The sequence below is a fragment of the Podarcis gaigeae genome, assembly GCF_964106915.1.
Source record: "Podarcis gaigeae genome assembly, chromosome: 13".
NCBI classification, from domain to species: domain Eukaryota; kingdom Metazoa; phylum Chordata; class Lepidosauria; order Squamata; family Lacertidae; genus Podarcis; species Podarcis gaigeae.
The window spans coordinates 48,488,517-48,510,832 of NC_139689.1; the positions used below are offsets into that span (position 1 = coordinate 48,488,517).

Consider the following 22,316-nt stretch of genomic DNA (forward strand, 5'->3'; position numbering starts at 1 on the left):
AAAAACCCACACAGGAATACAAATTTTTTGAACCTGTTTAAGGAGATAATCAGAGGCCACAAAGACAAAGAGAGAGGAAAAATATATGAAAACAACTAGAAGAGATGTGGAAAACAGCAAGAAAGGATTGGACAGAATTTTGAACAATATTTGGACAGATTTGTGGACTTTTAAAGCAGTAGCAATAAGAGGATTGGACCCCTTTCGGAACTTGAAATATGGGTACCCCCAACAAAATTTAAAATTAGGCTCTGTAATTCGGAATTTATGTGATTTGATTTGATTTGATATGATTAGTCTGTTAATAATTTAAAAAACAAAACAAAACACATCTGCCCTTCCACCTCTCGCCTCTGAGCTGATGGCAGTTCCCTGACAGCAGTATATAAATTTAATAAAATAAATAAATTCCACTAGCTCCCAATCTAGATTAGACCCCAAGCCTTTAACTTCTTTGCTCTCCCCTGTGCTCTGATCCAGATTGGCCCCCTGCCTCTTCCGTTGGTGCTAAGAAGCAACAAAGGGCAGAGGGGCAGATAAACACTGCCTGTGTTACATTTGCATTGGGAAACCTGCCCCTTTTCTCTAATGTTGCTGTATAGTGGTACTGAGCCTCAGCAGCTTAGTCTCAAGATACCTAAAGGGTTGCTTCCTCCCATATGACTGTATGTGCTCAGTAAGACCTACTGAAGAGGTGTTTCTCCATGTTGTTAGAGGAAGTGTGGCAATAGAGAGCCTTCCCTGTGGCCATTTCTAAGCTGTAGAATTCTTCCTAAAAGAGCTCATCTTCTGCAAACCACAGAGGCATAAAGATTGAGAAAAAATGAAGCAAAGATCCTGATCACAGGGCATTTCCGGAATTTTGAAGTTCTTAGTTACTGTTCTCAGTTGCGTTAAAATGTAGGCACTGGGTGTGATATGGCTATGCCCTGGTTCCATAGAGCTGTTTCTCCATCTAGAGTTTTGGTGCTTTAGATCACTGTCTGAAATACGTTTCAAAATCTTGCTCAGGTGCAGGAATTGCATGCCTTAGGTATTAATATATTTGCCTATTACGTGGAGATAATGCATTCCATTAATGATATGCTTCCTCAAACCACATTCTTGCCTTTCTTTGGCCTTATGAAAACCTTACTTTTTTGGCTTGCCAAATTGAAGATATTTTCCTGATTCACCAAATCTATGTTGGATTTATCAGTAATTTTTAATTTATTCATGATATAAATGGTTTTAAACTGCCAAGCATTATGTTTAATTGGGAAACCAGTAGAGAAATGAAAATACTCTTTTTGGTTATAGGGATATGCCACTAGTTAATTCCTGCAATGACTGAAATCCCTTGTTTTAAACCAAAGCCAGGAGGTCATACCATGGTTTTTCTCTCCCCCCTGCACTCTGGCATCTACCCTGATCTGTTCATTTTCTTCACTTATTTTCTTCTTCTATGTAGTCGCTGTCTGGCAAGCTTGCGCCCTCTCTTAGATTCCGGAACAATGGGGACCAAAGGGCATACAGAAGTCATTGTGCCTCACCTTACAGAATCATACAACAGTCATGTAAGTGCTCCGACTACAAAAACAATGTACCATACTTTCCCGTGTATTATATGAGGGTTTTTTACTCTAAAATAAAAGAATAAAGGGGGGGTGTCGTCTTATACACGTGTAGTGCAAAGGGGGGATGGGTAATTGGTTGCATCCACGAGCAGGATCTAGCGATTGTTAGCGTTTGCAAATTGGGTGAGTGATATTCAGTTCAGCACCCCCCCAATTGCTCAACAACCGTGGACATCCCCCCCAAAAAAGCTCAACAACTCTGGTCTATTCTCCCCATTTTCTTAAAATTGACCCGCCCCCCCCAAAAAAATAGGTGGTGTCTTATAGACGGAAAAGTACGGTACTTAGCTTGATGAATCCATATGTCTTCCTTACTCTTCCATAAAGTGTGTGGTCCTTTGGAACATTCTTGTAGATGCATTGTCAAATCACAGAGCTGGCTCTAAGTGCACTCGGGAGCTTGGCCATCTCTCTCTCCTCCCCCCCTCCACTTTTTTAAACTTTGAATTCCAAATCCCAAACCTGCACCACATACTGCTTTTGAAAGGCCCCTCAGTTTCAAAAGTGGTTTGCTATGTGCCAAAGCAGGGGAGGGGGCACTGCATGGCTTTGTGAATGCCAGTCAATAAAGTGTATATATGCCAAGAGATAAAAAGTTCTTTTAAGAGCTCAATTAATTGTATAGAGTGGTATTTTTTACTGGGGCTTTTATGGCAATCTACTTCTGTGAAGTCAATATTTTTGGAAACCTTCTTGGCCTTGTAACAATTCAATTTGGATTCTGTATGTGTGGATATATGTATATCTCAAAATAAATATTCATTTGTAAAGAAAAAAATAGTAACCTGTCAGTAATCTATACTAAAAGCATGAACCTACACATGAGTGCTTGGAAGGAAGTTCAGTTGAATTCATTGGGACTTGTTCCCAGGCAAGTATGTATAGCAGGGGTAGGGAACCAGAGCCCTTCAAATCTTGATAGACTCCAGCTCCCATCAACACCAGCTAGCAGTGGCAATCGGCAGGGATGTTGGGAGTTGTAGTCCAGCAACATCTGGAAGACCATAGGTTTCCTACCCCTGTACAGAAAGAAATTGATCTGATATTAGAAATAAACAGTGCAAGAGGTAAAACAGCTGCATGTGTATATGATATATTTTGATCTTTTGTCCTTTTTTTCTTTTACATGTAGCGAGATCCACCTGAAGAAGAAATACCATTTTGTACTTTAAAGTCTTTCCCAGCTGCCACTGAGCACACAATACAGTGGGCAAGAGACAAGGCAAGTTTGTCTGTTTTTTATTGTGAGCATGATATATTGCAGGAGGTTGGACTAGATGACCCTCGTAGTCTCTTCCAATTCTACAATTCTGTGATTATGGGCACAAATCAGTGGGAAGTTCTTTTGCACTGAAATGAAGGAGAATTTCACATTTCAGTAAGGGCACCAACATACCCCCCCCCCAAAAAAAAACACAGTTGGGAAGGAAAGCCAATGCTATTTTCTCATAACTCCTTTTCTTTTAGTTTGAAAGCGCTTTTTCACACAAGCCTTCCCTGTTTAACAAGTTTTGGCAAACGTATCCATCAGCAGAAGAGGTGTTACAGGTAATAGCTAACTTTATGTTGAATATTGTGCGTAAAGCTACTCTGGATGTTGTTATAACTTTGCTGTGCTGAGCTTTGCAGGTAGCTGGTAATATGGACTGATTTTAATACAGTGGTGAAATCTAACTAAGACCCCTATGTTTTCATCCTGGTCCAGGCTTGGGGTATACAAAGGTTTGGACCGGAGTAGCAACTTAATTCTACCTAGAAAGGAAAGCGAATGGGGTGGAATTTGCATTTTAAGCTTATTGTGAATAATTTCAAGGGCTTCGTGCAGGTGTTCTAAATAGCAGTAGCAGATGAATCTGAGGAACTTCCATTTTACAGCTGCTGATTTTAGTCTCTGCATGTTTCACTGTTTGTCAGAAGCAGTTAGTAAAAATTATATGCATTTCAAATTGTATTAGTTGATCAGGGTAGACAAAATGTTCCCTTCTGGGTGTTTTTGACTACACCTCCCATCAGCCCCAGCGAGAATTGCCAGTCATCAGGGATGATGGGAGTTGTAGTCTGAAAAAATCTGGAGGGTGCCGTGTTCGCTGTCCCTGTAGTAGGTTGGTCCAGTTTACTGGTTTCCATTTAATGGAAGCAGGAAATGAATTGTGACGTCGGTGATACTGCGTTTGCTGACTTGTGTGTGCTCATTTTCACCTTTATTTTCCCTTTCCTAGAGAATAAAGTCTGGCGAGAGTTTGGAAGGCTCTTTCCAAGTTATTAAATGCCTTAGTAGAAGGCCAAGAAGTTGGCCCCAGTGTGTTGAATTAGCAAGATTAAAATTCGAGAAATATTTTAATCATAAGGTGAGCATTTGAGATCTGTTTTAATCTGGTGGCTGATGCTATGATTTCTTTAAATTGTCAATTTGCAATGTGCATTTAATGCTCATTGAGCTGTTGTCTAAACCTTTTTAAAATGAGGGGAAGACCTCAGTGGTTTCACTAGCATCTTTTATCTTGAAATGATGTCAGTTGTATTGGTAGACATACTTTTCTTTAAAAATCCAAATAATTCTTACGGATTTTCATGTAAATACAAGAACAACATATAACTACGGTTACTAAGTTTCATATGCAGTAAACCGTACACAAGCAATATGTTTATTTATGCATTGTCAATTCAAGTATCCTCTCCACAGAGATTATTGTGTTGTGAGTGGAATAAAAGTATATTCTGTCTCATTTATAAAGGAAAAGAATGGAAGCCAAGTCTTGCCAAAGTATTCTATCTTTGAAGTGCCTTTAATTACCCTTCTATGGAGAGTAAGGCGTTCCGATAGAGCTACATTTGGTAGACATACTTTAATTCCTTCAGTTCTTAGATACGGAACTCACAACAATTTTGCATAGGGATAAATTTGCCAGGAAGTGTTTTCGAACTGAATATTTTAATAGCTAATGAGAATGCTTTCTACCTTTCTGTTAAAAACAAGGTTGGCTTTAGAGCAGCAGAATGAATTGCAAGGTTTCAGTAATGTATACATGTGCTGATGTGTGTTATCTCACTTCATTGAGAGTATTTCTTCCCATCTAGGCACTTCAGTTACTTCATTCATTTCCCATAGACACACGATTAAAAGATGGCAGTAAGTACAGTAAAAGTTTAAATTAATTTTGATATCATTGATGTATTTTTAACCAATCCTTTTACGATTAAAAATGCTTTCTTTCAAACCACCAGGTTTATTTTGGCAGTCACCAAAGAGACCACCGTTCCCGATACAGTTTGATATCAACGATCCTTTGTGAGTAAATCTCTCTCTTTAGATTTTGTTATTGTGAGGGGCAAAGAACTTCACATGATCTGTTTGTGGACATATAGGTACTCATATAAAAGGTGTGTTATTAGACGATCTCTTCAAAAAAGATGTCCTAAAAACCTATATGGCCTTTAGAATAATCTGTTGACTCCTCTAATCTGAAACCCACCCACATCAAACAATGCGTAACTTTGTGACTTGTTTCCTTTCGACAGCAGTTTTTTTCTTTCAGTATTTGCCATACATCAAACTTCGGATATCTTCATGAGATTTGCATGTTTGTTTATGCTCCCCCCCCTCCCCGTTTTATTGTTGGCACTTTCCACACAAAACTCCAGTTCAACTTCAGGCAGCATTTTGGGGATTTGCTGTAAGCATCTACTAAGAACGACAGTTCGAATTTAACATTATCAATTCCTGAGCAAAATAGATATTGACTGCACATTTCTACTTCCAAGTCTTACATTACCCCTTTCCTCTCTGTTTTCCGACAACCAACATCTCCATATGAAAACTGGCAAGCCTTCACTGTGCTTCCAGTCTCTGTATGATCCACAGTGAGCTCTGAAGGATCTCTGTACAGTGGTACCTCGGGTTAAGTACTTAATTCTTTCTGGAGGTCCGTACTTAACCTGAAACTGTTCTTAACCTGAAGCACCACTTTAGCTAATGGGGCCTCCTGCTGCTGCTGCTGTGCCGCCGGAGCACAATTTCTGTTCTCATCCTGAAGCAAAGTTCTTAACCTGAAGTAATATTTCTGGGTTAACGGAGTCTGTAATCTGAAGTGTATGTAACCTGAAGCGTATGTAACCCGAGGTACCACTGTAGTGTCCTTCAGAAGCAGTGCCAGGGCCTACAGCTCGTAATCCCTCCTTTTGCAAGCAGTCTACATTTTGGGTCTGGAATATTAGCACTTCCTGGCAATGTCAAGTTCCTAAAGAAGGTTCTCTGCCACTCTTATTTTGAACTATGCAGTTCTGCTCCCTCTGTTTGTCACTTTTATCTTTTATGTGCATATTTAGCAGGCAATTTCCTTTAGTTCTTCCTCCCTCTTGCTCCCAGCTTTGTGACTTCTGTCAGACTCTTCCTTATAGCTTGAACAGCATTCTCCTCTGTTAAGTCATATCATTCTGCACCTCCCATCTTTTCCCAGCTCTTTCTCTTCACTTTTGAAAAAGAGTTCATCATAATTAGACCTCACACTTCTGTATGCTATACATTACAAACTACAGGTAATTCCTACGTATATGTTCATAGTTGTAGTCTGAAGGGATTTGTTATGTGAAATTTCTCTGAAGTAGGTGTATTCTGAATCTTTGTCATTTAAAAGCAAACATGCTAAGCAGGTAAGCATTTTCTCAAAGGCAACCTTGCCGCCTGTTCTTTCAGCCCCTCTGCTTCACCTGCTCAGTGAATTTCTTCTCCTTCCCACCCCCCATTGTTAGCTAGGTTTGAAGTATATCTGAATGCAGGAAAATGGAGTAAAAACCCACCCCGATCTCCTTTTTCCTCCAGGCACTACAGCTTCATACTGAGTACAGCAAAATTATTTGCAATTATTTACTGTATCCCTTTTACAGAAAAGGTAAGCCTTCAGTTGGAGGGTGTAGAATTTGCACTGTTTGGCTCTCTGTGTTAATTTTTCAGAATCCTTTGATAAGTGAAGCATTTTTGTTACAAAGGGAAAATATACTCCAAAATCCAACTTTTAGACAAAGCATTACTCCTGCTACTGGCAGTGACTGAATTACCTTCAGGACTCTTCAGTATGTCCAAAGATGCTTTGAATAAGTTATGAGACCTATATCCCTCCACTTTGAATTATTCTTCCTGATATTTCACTTTGATAGAATTCTTTCTTGCAACGTATTTTGGCAGATGCATTGAAATCTAATCTTGTTGCCTGGACTATTGAAATTTGTGTCCTGGCCCATCTCTACTTTTAATAATGCACTTGCAGACTAACTTAAAATAAATGCAAAATTGACTTCCTTTTGTGGATATTTATGTGTCTGGTGTGAAAGCGATAGCCATTAGTCCATCAGTATTTATTTGTCCACATGCATTTTTTTTTAAGAATATGAGTTTTATTTGGAATGTGTGCAAGGTATACAAGGTTCTGCTTTTGTAGAAAAGTTTGCTAGGAAATGTTCATGAGCCACACGCTTGATAAGTTATAGGTTCCTTCGATGTTTATTGGGATAAATGGATTCTTAATCAGTTTTTGGCTTAAAGTTGAAGAGTAGAGCACACGTGGTTACACCCATTCATGCTAACTGGTGCTGTTTTAACAAAACACAGGATATGTCAGAAGAAACCATTTTAAAGATCATTTCCGGACTGAGGATTCAAGAGTTTCGGCCTTCTAACAAAGTAAGCTCATTTAAATAGTGTTCCTCTTCACTCCTCCCCTTTTCTTGATAATCCGTTAATTATTCATCCTACGCATGATATTCTGTTGGCTGCTTCCCAGTTCTCCAGTATTGTAGCAGTTGCCATGAACTCACTGCTCTCTCTTGGCTTCTCGCTTACTTTTATAGGGCAGCTGTAAACATTATGAACATGTAATTCAGGCATAGGCAACCTCGGCCCTCCAGATGTTTTGGGACTACAGTTCCCATCACCCCTGACCACTGGTCCTGTTAGCTAGGGATCATGGGAGTTGTAGTCCCAAAACATCTGGAGGGCCAAGGTTGCCTATGCCTGATGTAATTTGTGCCAGGGCTTGGAATACTCTAAAGCAGGAGGGAGGAAGCTGTGCCCCTTTAGATGTTGTTGGACTCCAACTCCCATCAGCCCCAGGCAGCATGCCCAATTGTCAAGAGATGAGCGGAGTAGTAGTTTGGCAACATTTGGATAGTCACAAGCTCCCCGTCCCTCTTCTACAAGTGTTTCCATACCAATATTTAGCATGCAAATATTTTCAGCTTTTCACTTAAATGATTAAATGATGCAAGAATTTGTAAAACTAACTTTAATAATAAAAAGTCAAGTATATTTCTTTAGCATAGACCTGGTTTTCTTAGCGCAAAGCTCCTCCTAGTCTTAGGAAGCATGTTTCCAAAAATTGTTGGATACGAGCTGGAAAGGTACTGTTTGTGTCAAACCCCACATTTACAAAAAGTATTAGTGTACATGCAGTTCTGCCTTAAGTTTCTAATTGTAGGCTCATAGGTTCCATCTATGTTTGTACTGTTGATTTTTAGACAGAGTTAATAAGCTGCTTTAGTATCCCTCCAAAATGCGGTGTTTTAGAACATTTGTGAGCCACTTCTGGTCTGTGGACCTGATTGGGCCCAGTAAGGGTCCCAGTTTGGCCCATGAGGCCATTTTCCTCCAAGCTATGCTCACCTCTTTTCCCCCTCCCTCATGCCAGCACATGATCTCAGATATATGACTGGATCCTTTGATATAGCTGCAAAGGAAGAATCATGAGCCTTAAAGGCTTGAAGTTGGGGCTTTGTAAATTGCAAAGCATAGCTCTGGGGTGTGGCTGATCCCTGATGAAATTTAGGCTTGAAGTTGGTGCCAGCCAGCCAATTGGCAGTGACTTAAAGCTTGCTTGGATCAGCTACACCTGGGATTTTTTGACTGGAAACTCTGGAATGTAGCTGGTCCAAGTAGGGCTTGAAATTATCAGCAATGTTGCCAAGCCCCACTTGAATTGGCTGGGGAGATGTTCCTTTGCAGTGCCTCTTGAGTTCAAGCCACGTTGCAAAGGAAAAATGGGTCATCTGGTGTCATGGTGATGACAGGTGAGTGGCCCCACCTGTCAAAGTGGCTAGCAGAGTGGGGACCCCAGGATCCTGGCCACCAGGCTCAAAATGTTCCCTCATTTTACATTTAAAAAAATAAATAAATGTCCAGTAGCACCAACTAACTTTGTTCTTGGTATGAGCTTTTGTGTGCACGCACACTTCTTCAGATTATCATTTTACATAACATTGCAACTAAAAAATAGAGGTTTTCTCTATTTGACTAAAATGTTATTTATTGATGAATAGCTCAATCTGCTTCAATAAATCAAGATATTGTACAGAAATGGATTCATACACTAACCTTTATTCTATTTACTTTTGATGTTCTCAGGTTGTACAAACAGATGAAACGGTGAGGAAACCAGATCCCATTCCAATAAGCAGTGAGGATGAAAGGAATGCTGTACTTCAGTTGGAGACTGCCATATTGGCCAATGAAGCTACAAAAAGTGAGCATTAATTATTAGATTTGTATTTACCGTATTTTTCGCTCTATTGGACGCAGTTTTCCCCCTCCAAAAATTGAGGGGAAATGTGTGTGCGTCCTATGGAGCGAATGCAGGCTTCTGCCATAGCCGCGCGCAACCCCTCCGGCAGGGAGAGGCTACACGGGGCTATGGCTTCTTTAGCCCTGCGCAGCGTCTCCTGGCAAGGAGAGGCTGCACGGGGCTAAAGGGGAAGCCAAAACAGCGAGCAGGATCCATCCCGCTCGCTGCCTTGCCTTCTTCCATAGCTGCGCGCAACCCCTCTGGCAGGGAGAGGTTGTGTGCAACCTGTACGCTGCTCTTTGGGGCTGGGGGGGAAAAATATTTTTTTCCTTGATTCCCCCCCCCCCCCAAAAAAAAAAAACTGGGTGCGCCCTATGGTCCGGTGCGCCCTATGGTGCGAAAAATACGGTATTTATTTATTTTATAAGTCAAAAGTTACAATGCAATACATTTCCAATCAATATATTTATATCAGATCCTTTTAGCTCAGATAGAACTATTAGCTCAAATAGAATCACGCAAGGCAGAGAATATCAACATGAGCACATTAAACTCATAACACCCTGAACAGATAAGCAGGGTAGTAGGTGGGAATACAAGAGACCAAGGAATATAAGTAAAAGGAACCCAGACTGCAAAATGAAATAAACTATTACTTAGGCCAAACATATCTAATGGTGGCGCCAGCTGAGCCTCCCTGAACCCAGTACCAAAATGGGCTAATATAATCTAATTGCAAGTTGGAGAAGGCTTTCATTGAACACTGAACTAACAATGTATTTCATTAAATTGCATTGCAGGGTGTTGGACTAGATGACCCTTGGCACCCCTTCCATTTCTATGATTCTGTGAACTAAAAGACCACAGATTCCTAAATGAATTAATTTGTTTCCGAACAGATGATTTACAAATGAAGGAACTTGCTTTTGAAAAGGATGATGACAGTAACGGGCACATAGACTTCATAACAGCAGCTTCAAATCTGCGAGCCAAAATGTATAACATTGAACCAGCAGATCGACTCAAAACAAAACGGATTGCCGGAAAGATTATCCCTGCCATTGCAACTTCCACAGCGGCTGTGTCTGGCTTGGTGAGTGAGGGCGCATTTTTTGCGATTGCTAGCTTCTCTGCTGGATTGGCCAAATGTTGCAAGGCAGAAGGCTCTTCCTGTTCACAATGTTAGTTTGTCATGGGAATAGAAGGTAGTCTCATTTTAATTCTTGGCCTTAATTTTCCTTTGATGGAGTCAGCATGTCAACTGTAGGAAAGAGGTGATATAAGCAATTTATGGGGTGGGAAAATGGAAACATTTGCTGCAGTTTTTCCTGGTTATCACATATTCCTTCCTAACTGTTAATGGATTAAAGAGCAGCCTGGGGCACACTGTTGGGTTTAAATTCAGAGATTTTTTCCTGATCTTCCAGACGGATTCCAGACTACTTTGATTCATGTTGCATATTGCACAGATCAGAACAGCTCCATCTTCTTTAGTTCTGTGTTTGTTAGCTACTGCAAAGTTTTTCCAATTCTTACATTTCTTCCCTAGGTTGCTTTGGAATTGATCAAAATTGTGGGTGGCTACCCCTTTCAGGCATACAAAAATTGCTTTTTCAACTTGGCCATTCCAATAATTGTCTTCACAGAAACAGCTGAAGTGAGAAAAACTGAAATAAGGTAAATAGCACATATGAAGGATTCAGCAAGGGGGTGTATTCAAGTAGCAGATTTTGGCAGGTGGTGCATCTGGGATAATGACTCCTCCTGGCTACACAGGTAGCGTCCATTTAACACCCACGAGTGTGGAAATTTATAGGAAAGTGACCTGTTTCCTCTTTTGCTATGCTTTGTGGTGGGAAGCTTGTGTTCAACTTTTTAGTTATTACTGATACTAAATGACTGAAAAATATGCTGCAGCACAGTGTCTTGGATAAAGTGTTTTACGTTCTTGCTCTCTGACAGAAATGGAATATCTTTTACAATCTGGGATCGATGGACTATTTATGGGAAAGATGATTTCACACTCTTGGACTTCATAAACGCTGTCAAAGTAAGCTATTTGAGATAAATAAGCAGTAGAAACAGATGGAGGAGATAGTGTTGCTGTTTTTCATCCTGGTGCAGTGTGGTGTACAGCCCATATAATTTACTACTTACAAAAGTTGTAATCCATTCTGTCTATGGAGATTCATGTTCTGTAGCATATAGAATGGGGAAACATGTCAGGTCTACTTCATTTTTTTTACTGGAACTTTTGGTTCTTCCTAAAGATCTGCCACCTAGCATCCACAGGCAGAAAATTCAGATTCCCAGTTCCCTGTCTGCCTCCTGTCCAGATGATTCTGTTTCTCTTCCCTCATTTCTAGCCTTGCTTTTTTACTGTCGTGTGTCTTCTTTCCATTTGTATTTGCTTATTGTTGTATTGGTGAGTTTTGACTGTTTTGGGAGCATTTTCAGTCTCTCTTCCTTCACACAAGTCCTTCTCTCGCTTTCTCCCTTAAGGGTTTTTTTGGGGGGGGTCTTCTGGTCCCCTGATTTTATTTGGGGTAACAGAGTGGTTTTGTTTTTTTCTCAAGTGCAGTCTGTTTTTTTTTAATAAACTGTCATATCTCATAAATTTCTAACCAGTTCACTTTCTGCACAGTATAGTTCCAAATATTGTTGTGTTTGTGTGTTACAGGAGAAATACGGAATTGAGCCAACTATGGTGGTTCAGGGAGTTAAAATGCTGTATGTTCCTGTAATGCCTGGACATGTCAAAAGATTAAAGCTGACGTAAGTATTAACTAGGGACGTGGGTGGCGCTGTGGGTTAAACCACAGAGCCTAGGACTTGGTGATCAGAAGTTTGGCAGTTCGAATCCCCGTGACGGGGTGAGCTCCCGTTGCTCGGTCCCTGCTCCTGCCAACCTAGCAGTTTGAAAGCATGTCAAAGTGCAAGTAGATAAATAGGTACCACTCCGGCGGGAAGGTAAACAGCGTTTCTGTGCACTGCTCTGGTTCGCCAGAAGCGGCTTATTCATGCTGGCCACGTGACCCGGAAGCTGTGCGCCGGCTCCCTCGACCAGTAAAGCGAGATGAGCTCCGCAACCCCAGAGTCGTCCACGACTGGACCTAATGGTCAGGGCTCCCTTTACCTTTAAGTATTAACTAAATAGTAAAGCTGAAGGGGGCATGCAGTATATTAGTTCACAGATAGCATGATTCTTCCCATATTTTGTTTGGTGCATACTCTGTCAGCTTGTTCATTGAGGATCAGATTCTGAATTGCAGAGGTGTTCCAATTCACCACCCTGGTATTTTGAACAGTATTATTTTTAAGATTGAGAACGTTGCTGGCATGGCAGTTATGGGTGCCTCAGATGAGAGAAGGGATAGAGATGAGGGTAGCCCAATATTATTTAAGCCACCTTCTATTCATCTTGCTAGTCACATCCCATTGCCATATCTCCTCCTCTGTGCATACTGAATCACAGCATCTTGCCCTTCCCAGTTGCATCCCTTGCCCAAACACATAACAAAAGCAGGACAAAGCAAGGTAAGAAAACTTAATTAACCCCATTCTCTCCCCCCCTCCTAGCCCCACAGTTCATAAAATCAACTTTAGCCATCTCCCTTCTAGACCTGTGGTGTCTTGGAATGCAGGACTTGCCAGATCCATATTCGTTGCATCTTTAACAAGTGCTCTCATATGGCTTGCAATTTGAATTTGTTTGTGGTACTCCAGGAGAGCTTGGTTCATTTATGATTTGCTGCTGATACTTGATTTTTGTATCCTGTCTTTTAGGATGCAAAAACTTGTGAAACCAGCAGCGAATAAGAGGTATGTGGACCTTACAGTATCATTTGCTCCAGAAACAGATGGCGAAGAAGACTTGCCGGGACCACCAGTTCGATACTATTTTGCCCACGAAAATAACTGATGCAGGCATACCGTTTTCAGCATAGCAGGACCACATGAAAGGAGTGTGGCACCATTTTTTAAAATGGTACTATATACTTGGTGAAGCCTTAATTCAGAAACAAAACAGTGGAAATTTCTGAGATGTACTAAGGAGCTCCATAGCAAATCTGACTTGCAATTTCCTTGTATGTAGCATTTTCATAGCTATCTATACCTAAGGAGGACTGGAAGCTTGCTGGAAATGATGGTTCTTTTTGAAGAAAACACACTTATTAAGCACTGCAGGAAGTCCAGAACTGCAGTCATAAAACCTGATCACAGACACTGACCATTAAAGGAGGTGGCAGTTGAGATTTGAAGAAGCTGCCAATTTATACCATGCTAAAACTGATTTCCTTTTGTTTTGTTTCATCTTGGCCCCTAAGACAGTTCATCCTGCTGACGTTCATTTCAGTAACACAGCTTTTCTTTTCCCCCTTCTGATGCTGATAGCACATTTGAAATGTTGCTTTGGAATAGAGTCATAGTGAGGAGAAGCTGAGCTCTTGTAAAGTTAGGTTTTATGTTCTTCTAAAAAAATAACAATTATGTCTTTCTTTGTAAAGCAGAAACACCACCAATCCAGGAAGCGATTGTCAGGGCTAGTTTGCTTTTTCGTACTGGTTTTCTTTAATAAGCTTGGTAATTCATTCTTTGTATGAAGAGTTTAGCCCAATACATTGATTTGAATTGAAAATACAAGTGTGGGGCTTTTAGCTGAAACTTGTCAACTGCCACATCCTTCAACTGCCCCCTAGGGTCAGAGTGAACACCTTGTGACAGAACCACGTATTTTTACACCATGATCTGCTTCAATCACATAGGAAGAAAGGGATGGGTCCTATTTTGGCAGCAAAAAGAATATACGATGGAAGGAATCCCTCTCTGGCCACTACTTTTCTCCCTCACTCCCAAGTGTTTTGCTCTGGGCCAAGCTCACTTGCAGTACTAGCCACAGACTGATAAAGTAAGCCTGCAGTGGCAAGAGGGTTTAGCAGTCTTTGCCCACACCACTTTGATTGCTCAAAAATTCAGCCCATGCACCTGCCGCATTCTTATGGAATAGGGCCGATCCAGGTTTAAACACACTGTTTACATCCCTAGGATACTGAATTATGCGATCAGTGCTATTGTCTGACTACTGGCGCTACTTGCTTGCGTATTAAACCCCCCATCAGCTTTTGAAGGTTTCACAAACGCTGGCCATAACTTAGCATGGACCTTGGCATGCTTAAGCCCAAATCCAGGGGTTTAAATGTGTTCAGTTCTGTGTTGGGTTGTGACCTCTTCCTTTAAAACCGCAAAAGCTGCCCGCCCGCCGCCACTTGGTGTGGCAGTTCTGTAAAGCATGTTAGTGTACATATTCCATTTCGCCTGAAATGAGTGATTAACAAAACAGTTTAGACAGCCACATTTAAATAGTCCTGCACAAAATATACTAGGAGGCAGAGAAACGACTTCGGCCACAGTCTGTATGAAATGGCAGTGTGCTGCATATACATCAAGGCCCATTTTTTGCTTCCTCATCTGTGTAGCACTTGAAGGGTAGTGCCATTGCTTATCATCTTCCCCTTATTCCCCTCCATGCTTTACTAGAGAAGTCAAATCCACATTCAGCATTGTTAGAGCTTTTTGTCTACAGAGGTGTCTACAGAGGCTTCAAACTGCGTCCCTAAAGTGAGATCCTTAGTTACATCAATATTTTCTGACATTATAACATACAGTTTCTCTGGTTTCGTATTTCTAAAGGCACATGAGTACCAAATACATTTTTCCATAAATATTTGGAAAATAGTCTTAAAATGTAATTAATGCTACACAAATGTGTCTCCCCAAATATACAGATGATAGTTTATTCTATTTTGTTATAGTTTATAATATTTGATTTGACAACTGGCTGATTAATTTATTTTAACAACAAATATTTCTTAAGGCGGTGGGAGGTGGGAAGAAAAGATACACCTTGTGACAGTGGGCCTTGGAGGGGTGCTGAAGCTTTTGTTTATGTTGCCATAGTGTCAATAGAGGTATATATTTCAAACAAAAGCTTTGATCTTTTTGTTTTAAGTACTTTTGGAAAAGGCAAACTACCGTGAGCTCAGAAAGATATAGAAGATGGGTAGAAATAAAAAAAAAGAATGTCTGTCATGAACTTCCAGTGGAATGCAATGAGTGTTTTTCACAATCTGGATGTGATCATGTCTTGTACTAGCATTATTATTATTTATTTGTCTGTGGGGTTACTAATCAGTGTTCAGAAGTAAGAACTAGACTATCTTTGCATTTGCAAAATTGCATTTGATGTCATACATCAGTAGGCTTGAAACCGAAGAACCTTTTCCAGCAAGTCTTCCTTGCAGACCTTACAGTATAGAAAATTACAGAACAGGTAGCAAAAACAACACACAGATCTCCCTACCTGTTGCGTGGCCCCTTAGTCTTACCTTGAGGATTATTCTTCTCACATAAGTGATCTCGGAGTGATTTCAGTTTAAGTAATATAGATAGATGTGTGTACACACACACACACACACACACACACACACGGACTCTACACTTCTGCAGTTTGTGTTATCTATGAATTTATTTCAGTACATTTTGAAGTGGGAGTGGGGTTTGTGTACACAAGATATGATGTACAGCCAAAGCAGTTATGAAAACTGCTTTTTGTCTTTTTCACATTAAATGATTTGAAAACATACAATCAAAATGTGCATGGCTTTGTCAATGGTTTCTAATAGGATACGTTGCAGTATGAAGTGTGTGGATCATTGAAAATGTTTTTATAACTAGCAGTCCATGCAGAAAACCGGGCACATCATTTTAAGGTGTGTGAACCTGAGATAATGCATTGCTGTGGGCGGGTGTGTAGCATTCATAAGATCATTCTATAGCCAAAATACCTGGGCAGGAATAAATTCTTTAAGCATGCCCTTGGCTGTGCCATGCACCCCCACAGGAAGCTCTGGGCCAGACAGAATGCATTGGCACCTGGAACACAACACTCTTCTTGTTTACTTGCGTGTACAGTTTATCCAGAGGGACGCGGGTGGTGCTGTGGGTTAAACTACAAAGCCTAGGACTTGCTGATCAGAAGGTCGGTGGTTCGAATCCCTGTGACGGGGTGAGCTCCCGTTGCTCGGTCCCTGCTCCTGCCAACCTAGCAGTTCGAAAGCACATCAAAGTGCAAGTAGATAAATAGGTACCGCTCCAGCAGGAAGGTAAACGGCGTTTCCGTGCACTGCTCTGGTTCGCCAGAAGTGGCTTAGTCGTGACCTGGAAGCTGTACGCCGGCTCCCTTGGCCAGTAAAGCAAGATGAGCGCCGCAACCCCAGAGTCATTCACGACTGGACCTAATGGTCAGGGGTCCCTTTACCTTTGCAATTTATCCTCATCCAAATTATGCGGTGGACACATCTAGTTACTTATTTTATTATTCTTTGGTGCCATGTCTTTGCGATCATTTCAAAAGAATAGTCATCCTGATGGATCAAGTTTATTCTTGTGCTTGAACGTGTCCCCTGATTGTTGCTGGCATCCAATGGAGTGTGCCTCTGGGGGTGACGTTAAAACCACTGAGTTAGCAGGAGTGAAGTGACGTCCCTGGGGCACAAGCCTAGACATTGTGCGTGGAGGTCCTGGGCTGCCCAGACGACAAGACCCGACCCGCCCAGCTTGGGAAAGCAGAGCAAGACATTTGGTGCTAGCTTGGCTGTAGGAGTTGCTGGAAGGAGGCCAACAAGGTGCCATCCAACCATCTTCAGGACTCAGGTTTGGGTAGGGTTCACTCCTTAGCCTTTTCTTCTCCCAAAGATATGCCACAACGCAGCAGAATTTTAATATCAAGGGTTTTTCTTTGCCTAGATGGGCTGCCTCCCCAGGTTGGGAAGCCCCATCTCCCCTAGGTCATCCTCATCCTAATCATTATTATTATAGCTTTTGTTTCCGTCAAAAAATGTGTAGGATCGTGTTATGTAACCTCTGATCAGGGAACACCCCAGGCTGCAACGCATACGTAGGCAGCCGGCGTACCTTGAGGACTATGAATGCAACCTCCCGGGCAGGACTGGAACTTAGAGGGGAGGGGTGTTATGTACTGAGTTGAATAGGATCCCAAAGGCAGCAGTCTGATTGGTCCTAGAATAATAGGATTCAGAATGCAGCAGTCTGATTGGTCCTGGAACAATAGGATTCAGAATGCAGCAGTCTGATTGGTCCTAGAACAATAGGATTCAGAATGCAGCAGTCTGATTGGTCCACAGGAGCCACCCAATCCAGCTCCAGGTGGAAGGGAATCCACAACCTGATTGGCCCACGGGAGAATCCCGGAATTAGCCCATTGTGTAAATAATGTATATAAAGCAGATATTTGGGGGGAACATTCATTCCTCACTACTATGAGCTGAATAAAGAGCATGAAATCCACACTCTACTCCGAGTATATTTCAGAATACTCAGATCGACAAGTTGCAACTATGTGTGGTCGTTGGTTAATGTTTCATTTTCATGAGGTTACTACTCCCATCTACTGTGTCTTTGCAACCATCACATGCCCAGGAGTTAATCAACATCCCTTTCAAGGTGCAACTAAGAAAATAAGGCTTTGAGCCGGGCAGAAAATGCCTGAGACCAAGACATCCCCAGACACGTCATCTTATGTTGGCAATGCCCAAGGGCAGCTGACCATGCTAGAATGAAAGACACAACACACGGCCACATGAATGCAAAAGTTACTTTTATTAAAGGTCCTGTCTTACAAAGTTATGCATAGCGTTAAGACAGGAAACACCGGACGCTTCATGTAAACCTCCCCAGGCAGCAGCCTCGATAACCTCTGTTCCTGTCAAATAAATATAACCATTAAGGCATTCACTTCCTGATGTAAGAAACAACCACTCAAGTCTTCTCACACATATTGAGGTGACAAAACAATGCACTTGTAACACCGTTCTTACCTGTCACTTGTGAATCCTTGGAAGGGATTATAAAGGTGTGGGGGGGGGGGTTTGAAGGAGAGGGAAAAGCTTTTGATGTAAACCAGGGGTCAGCAACCTTTTTCAGCCGTGGGCCGGCCGGACTATATTTTGAAAGGGAAAAAATGAACAAATTCCTATGCCCCACAAATAACCCAGAGATACATTTTAAATAAAAGGACATACTCATGTAAAAACAAGCTGATTCCTGGACCGTCCGCAGGCCGGATTTAGAAGGCAATTGAGCCAGATCCGGCCCTCGGGCCTTAGGTTGCCTACCCCTGATGTAAACTAGAAAAGCCTGGAGATTCTTTTGTTCTGGGTCTTGCCTGTTTCCCTGCGTGACACGGTGAGACCCTGCTGCGGCAGATCTTTTCTTTAATAAAGGTCAGGCATCGTTTTGCCGCTTTGCTTTGATTTTGCCCTACTCGCCTTCCGGAAGCAGGATTTTACATCACTATCTATGTATCTAATTCAGGTGGGTAGCTGTGTTGGCCTGATGCAGTAGAAATATATAAAAAATAAAATAAAATTGTCTAGTAGCACCATGTACATGCACACGAAAGTTCATACCAAGAACTAACTTAGTTGGTCTCTAAGGTGCTACTAGACAAATTTTTTTATTTAAAAAAAATATATTTCTTTTTAAAAATTATTATATAATTTTATTGTTTTGCTTTAAACAAACACATATAAATGTAGACAACCAAAATTACAAAAGAAAATTCCTTAATAATAATAATTATGAAAAAAGCTAAAAGGCTACAAAAAATACATGGCAAAGTACATGGCATAAAACATAAGCCACTATGGGAAAGAAAAAAGAAAGAAGAAGGATGAGGAAAAAAGGAAAAAGGGAAAAAAAGGAAGATGAACCAAAACTCAGAAAAGCTCATCTAGTGTACGCTTCTGTCAAGGTCACAACAGATCATTATTCTTATCAGTTCTCTCTATCTGCATTCCAAAGAATCCCTCATCTTGGTATCAGAGAACATTTCTCTATGCGGTATTATATATATATATATATATATATATATATATATATATATATATATTTGCTTTCGTAGATTTTCACGGGTACAGGAATGCAGGTTTTGGTGTCCTCGGGTGTCTTCCCGTGTAAAAGTTGGGGTGTCTAGGCGACGTTTCGACGAGGTCTCACTCGTCATCTTCAGGCTGGTGCTTTCGGCTTCTTGTTACTGGAACAGAGCGGGATCTCAATGTTTGAGTTCCTATAAATACTGTAGAGGGGGTGTGGTGTCTAGCCTCCAATGTTCTGGGCAGAGAGGAAGTTCCCAGGCTAGTGTGCCTTTTCTTCTTTTGTTCCTTAATTACTTGAGAGATACCTTGAGTGATTTCTTGAGTGATATCCTGAGTACCACTTAGGTGGGTCATTAGGTGTGGATTAGTTGCTAAAGTTTTTGTGTCTTGACCTCTTGAACTTTGTGAAGAGTAATTAAGTAAGTAATTAAGGACTCAGGATATCACTCAAGAAATCACTCAAGGTATCTCTCAAGTAATTAAGGACTCAGGATATCACTCAAGAAATCACTCAAGGTATCTCTCAAGTAATTAAGGACTCAGGATATCACTCAAGAAATCACTCAAGGTATCTCTCAAGTAATTAAGGACTCAGGATATCACTCAAGAAATCACTCAAGGTATCTCTCAAGTAATTAAGGACTCAGGATATCACTCAAGAAATCACTCAAGGTATCTCTCAAGTAATTAAGGACTCAGGATATCACTCAAGAAATCACTCAAGGTATCTCTCAAGTAATTAAGGAACAAAAGAAGAAAAGGCACACTAGCCTGGGAACTTCCTCTCTGCCCAGAACATTGGAGGCTAGACACCACACCCCCTCTACAGTATTTATAGGAACTCAAACATTGAGATCCCGCTCTGTTCCAGTAACAAGAAGCCGAAAGCACCAGCCTGAAGATGACGAGTGAGACCTCGTCGAAACGTCGCCTAGACACCCCAACTTTTACACGGGAAGACACCCGAGGACACCAAAACCTGCATTCCTGTACCCGTGAAAATCTACGAAAGCAAATATCTTACCTCTACGGGGAGGAAACCTTCCAGCTGACAAGAACCTACGAGAAACTAGAAGTCCGAAGAGCCACCATCTTATGTGATCTCTTGTTCCTACGCAACTGCCGAGACAACAAATTAATTCCCACATGCTTCCAACTTAAATTCCATTCTAAAACCCCAGCCACCGAAAGGATCCTGAAACGAACTGAACTATCCCTAATCAGAAACGAACTACACAAGAAAAGATACCTACTAGACCAAACCAACAAAGATCTACTCACTCTTCACCTCAAACTCTGTAACAAAATCCACCCTGCACTCTGGGACAAATGCAAACAACTAGCCGTCTGGAGAGCTGAAACGGAGACCTCACATAAGACAGACACACACACCAACAAACTCCACAAACTAGAGAAACGCCAGAAGCCCGGCCACCCTCCACAGCAACCCATGAAACAAACAGTACATATCAGACAGGATCCTCACCACAACTGAAACCAAAGTACTCTCCAAAGGTTTCAACTTTGCAGTCGCCCCGAGACGCATCCCCACGGAAAACATCATTTGCGGAGTCGAAGCTAGCCTAACCAAATTCAACCCAGATGAAGCCAATAAAATCAGACTTGAAGTCACCAACATCCTCTGCTCCAGCAAACCACCCAGAAGCAATTTACACAAAGAAGAACAGAAAGCACTCACCAACCTGAGGAAAGACAACAACATAATCATTCTCCCAGCAGACAAAGGTAATGCCACAGTGGTGATGAACACATCGGACTACCAAGCAAAACTATCAAAGCTACTCCAAGATCCTGCCTACAAACCTATAAAAACAGATCCCACCACCTATCTGGAAAAAACCACCAAATCCAAAATAAAAGCCTCTCCTATCAGTGAAGAAATCCAGCTAAGAATCATCCCCAGAGAAAAATCATCCAGATGCCCCAAACTCTACGGCCTCCCCAAGATACACAAAGAAGGAACACCACTCAGACCAATAGTCAGCTCCATAGGCTCACCTCTACAAAATCTCGCTAAATTTCTCGCCAAGCAACTTCAGCCCTATGCAGAATCCATCTCTTCACACGTACCAAACTCCTTCCAGTTCATAGAAACAATAAAGAAGCAAAACCTACATCCTAATGACCTACTTGTGAGCTTCGATGTTGTATCTCTCTTCACACAAGTGCCCATTAATGAAGCCTTGACAGCTATTCAAAACAAATACAATCCCCCCGAATACATCTTGGACCTGACCAACCACTGCCTAACCAACACGTACTTCATCCACAATGGACAAAGATACAAACAGATAGAAGGAGCACCTATGGGATCACCCCTCTCACCGGTCATCGCAAACCTGTACATGGAACACTTTGAAACCAATGCTTTAGACAAGTCAGAACACAAACCCAAACTTTGGCTCAGATATGTTGACGACACCTTTGTAATTTGGCCACACGGGAAGGAAAAACTGGATAGCTTCCTCACACATCTCAACAACTTACACCCCAAAATACAATTCACTATGGAAATAGAAGCCAACAACCAACTTCCCTTCCTTGACGTCCTAATCTACAAAAAACCTGATGGCTCCCTAGGACACACTATCTACCAGAAAAAAACACACACCAACCGCTACTTACATGCACAATCACACCACCACCCTGCACAAATAAACTCCGTAGCCAAGACTCTCATCTCCAGAACCAAACGCCTGGCTGACAAAGACCACTTGACAACTGAGTTACAGAATCTCTCAAATGTGTTAATTGCCAATGGATACCAGCAAAACAGGATTACGAAGCTAATCCAAAAGGAAACACCCCCCAAAAACCAAGACACAGAAGAAAACAATGGCATGGCCCTCCTTCCTTATATCAAGGGCACTACAGATAAAATTAGCAAAATCCTCCATAAACACAATATCAAAACAGCCTTTTGCACCAACCAAAAAATAGCCAATATCCTCAGAAACCCCAAGGATAAAATCCAGTTGGAAAACCAAGGGATCTATGAAATACCCTGCAAAGTCTGCCCAGCCACGTACATTGGACAAACAAACAGACGAATAAATGCACGTATCGCAGAACACAAGAATGCCGTCAAAAAAGAAGAAAAAACTTCCTCTCTTTTCCAACACATGAAAGAAACAGGACACGAAATTAATTTTGCAGATTCCAAATTGCTCTTT

At 41.4% G+C, this 22,316-nt stretch overlaps 1 protein-coding gene across 2 annotated transcripts in view; it reads left to right on the top strand.

Annotated features, from left to right (window-relative positions):
• The window catches only part of UBA6 (ubiquitin like modifier activating enzyme 6), a 53,033-nt gene extending 37,215 nt beyond the window's left edge, over positions 1–15,818 (top strand). For both annotated transcript variants that reach the window (XM_083709139.1, XM_083709140.1), the window contains 14 exons: positions 1,451–1,556; positions 2,749–2,838; positions 3,084–3,164; positions 3,836–3,964; positions 4,695–4,746; positions 4,842–4,905; positions 6,436–6,505; positions 7,222–7,293; positions 9,010–9,127; positions 10,066–10,259; positions 10,716–10,843; positions 11,129–11,216; positions 11,847–11,941; positions 12,953–15,818. In XM_083709139.1, coding sequence (XP_083565265.1) covers positions 1,451–1,556; positions 2,749–2,838; positions 3,084–3,164; positions 3,836–3,964; positions 4,695–4,746; positions 4,842–4,905; positions 6,436–6,505; positions 7,222–7,293; positions 9,010–9,127; positions 10,066–10,259; positions 10,716–10,843; positions 11,129–11,216; positions 11,847–11,941; positions 12,953–13,088 — 1,423 coding nt within the window. In that variant the 3' untranslated portion in view covers positions 13,089–15,818. The remainder of the gene's footprint in view (positions 1–1,450; positions 1,557–2,748; positions 2,839–3,083; positions 3,165–3,835; positions 3,965–4,694; positions 4,747–4,841; positions 4,906–6,435; positions 6,506–7,221; positions 7,294–9,009; positions 9,128–10,065; positions 10,260–10,715; positions 10,844–11,128; positions 11,217–11,846; positions 11,942–12,952) is intronic.
• The last annotated feature ends 6,498 nt before the right edge of the window (positions 15,819–22,316 follow it).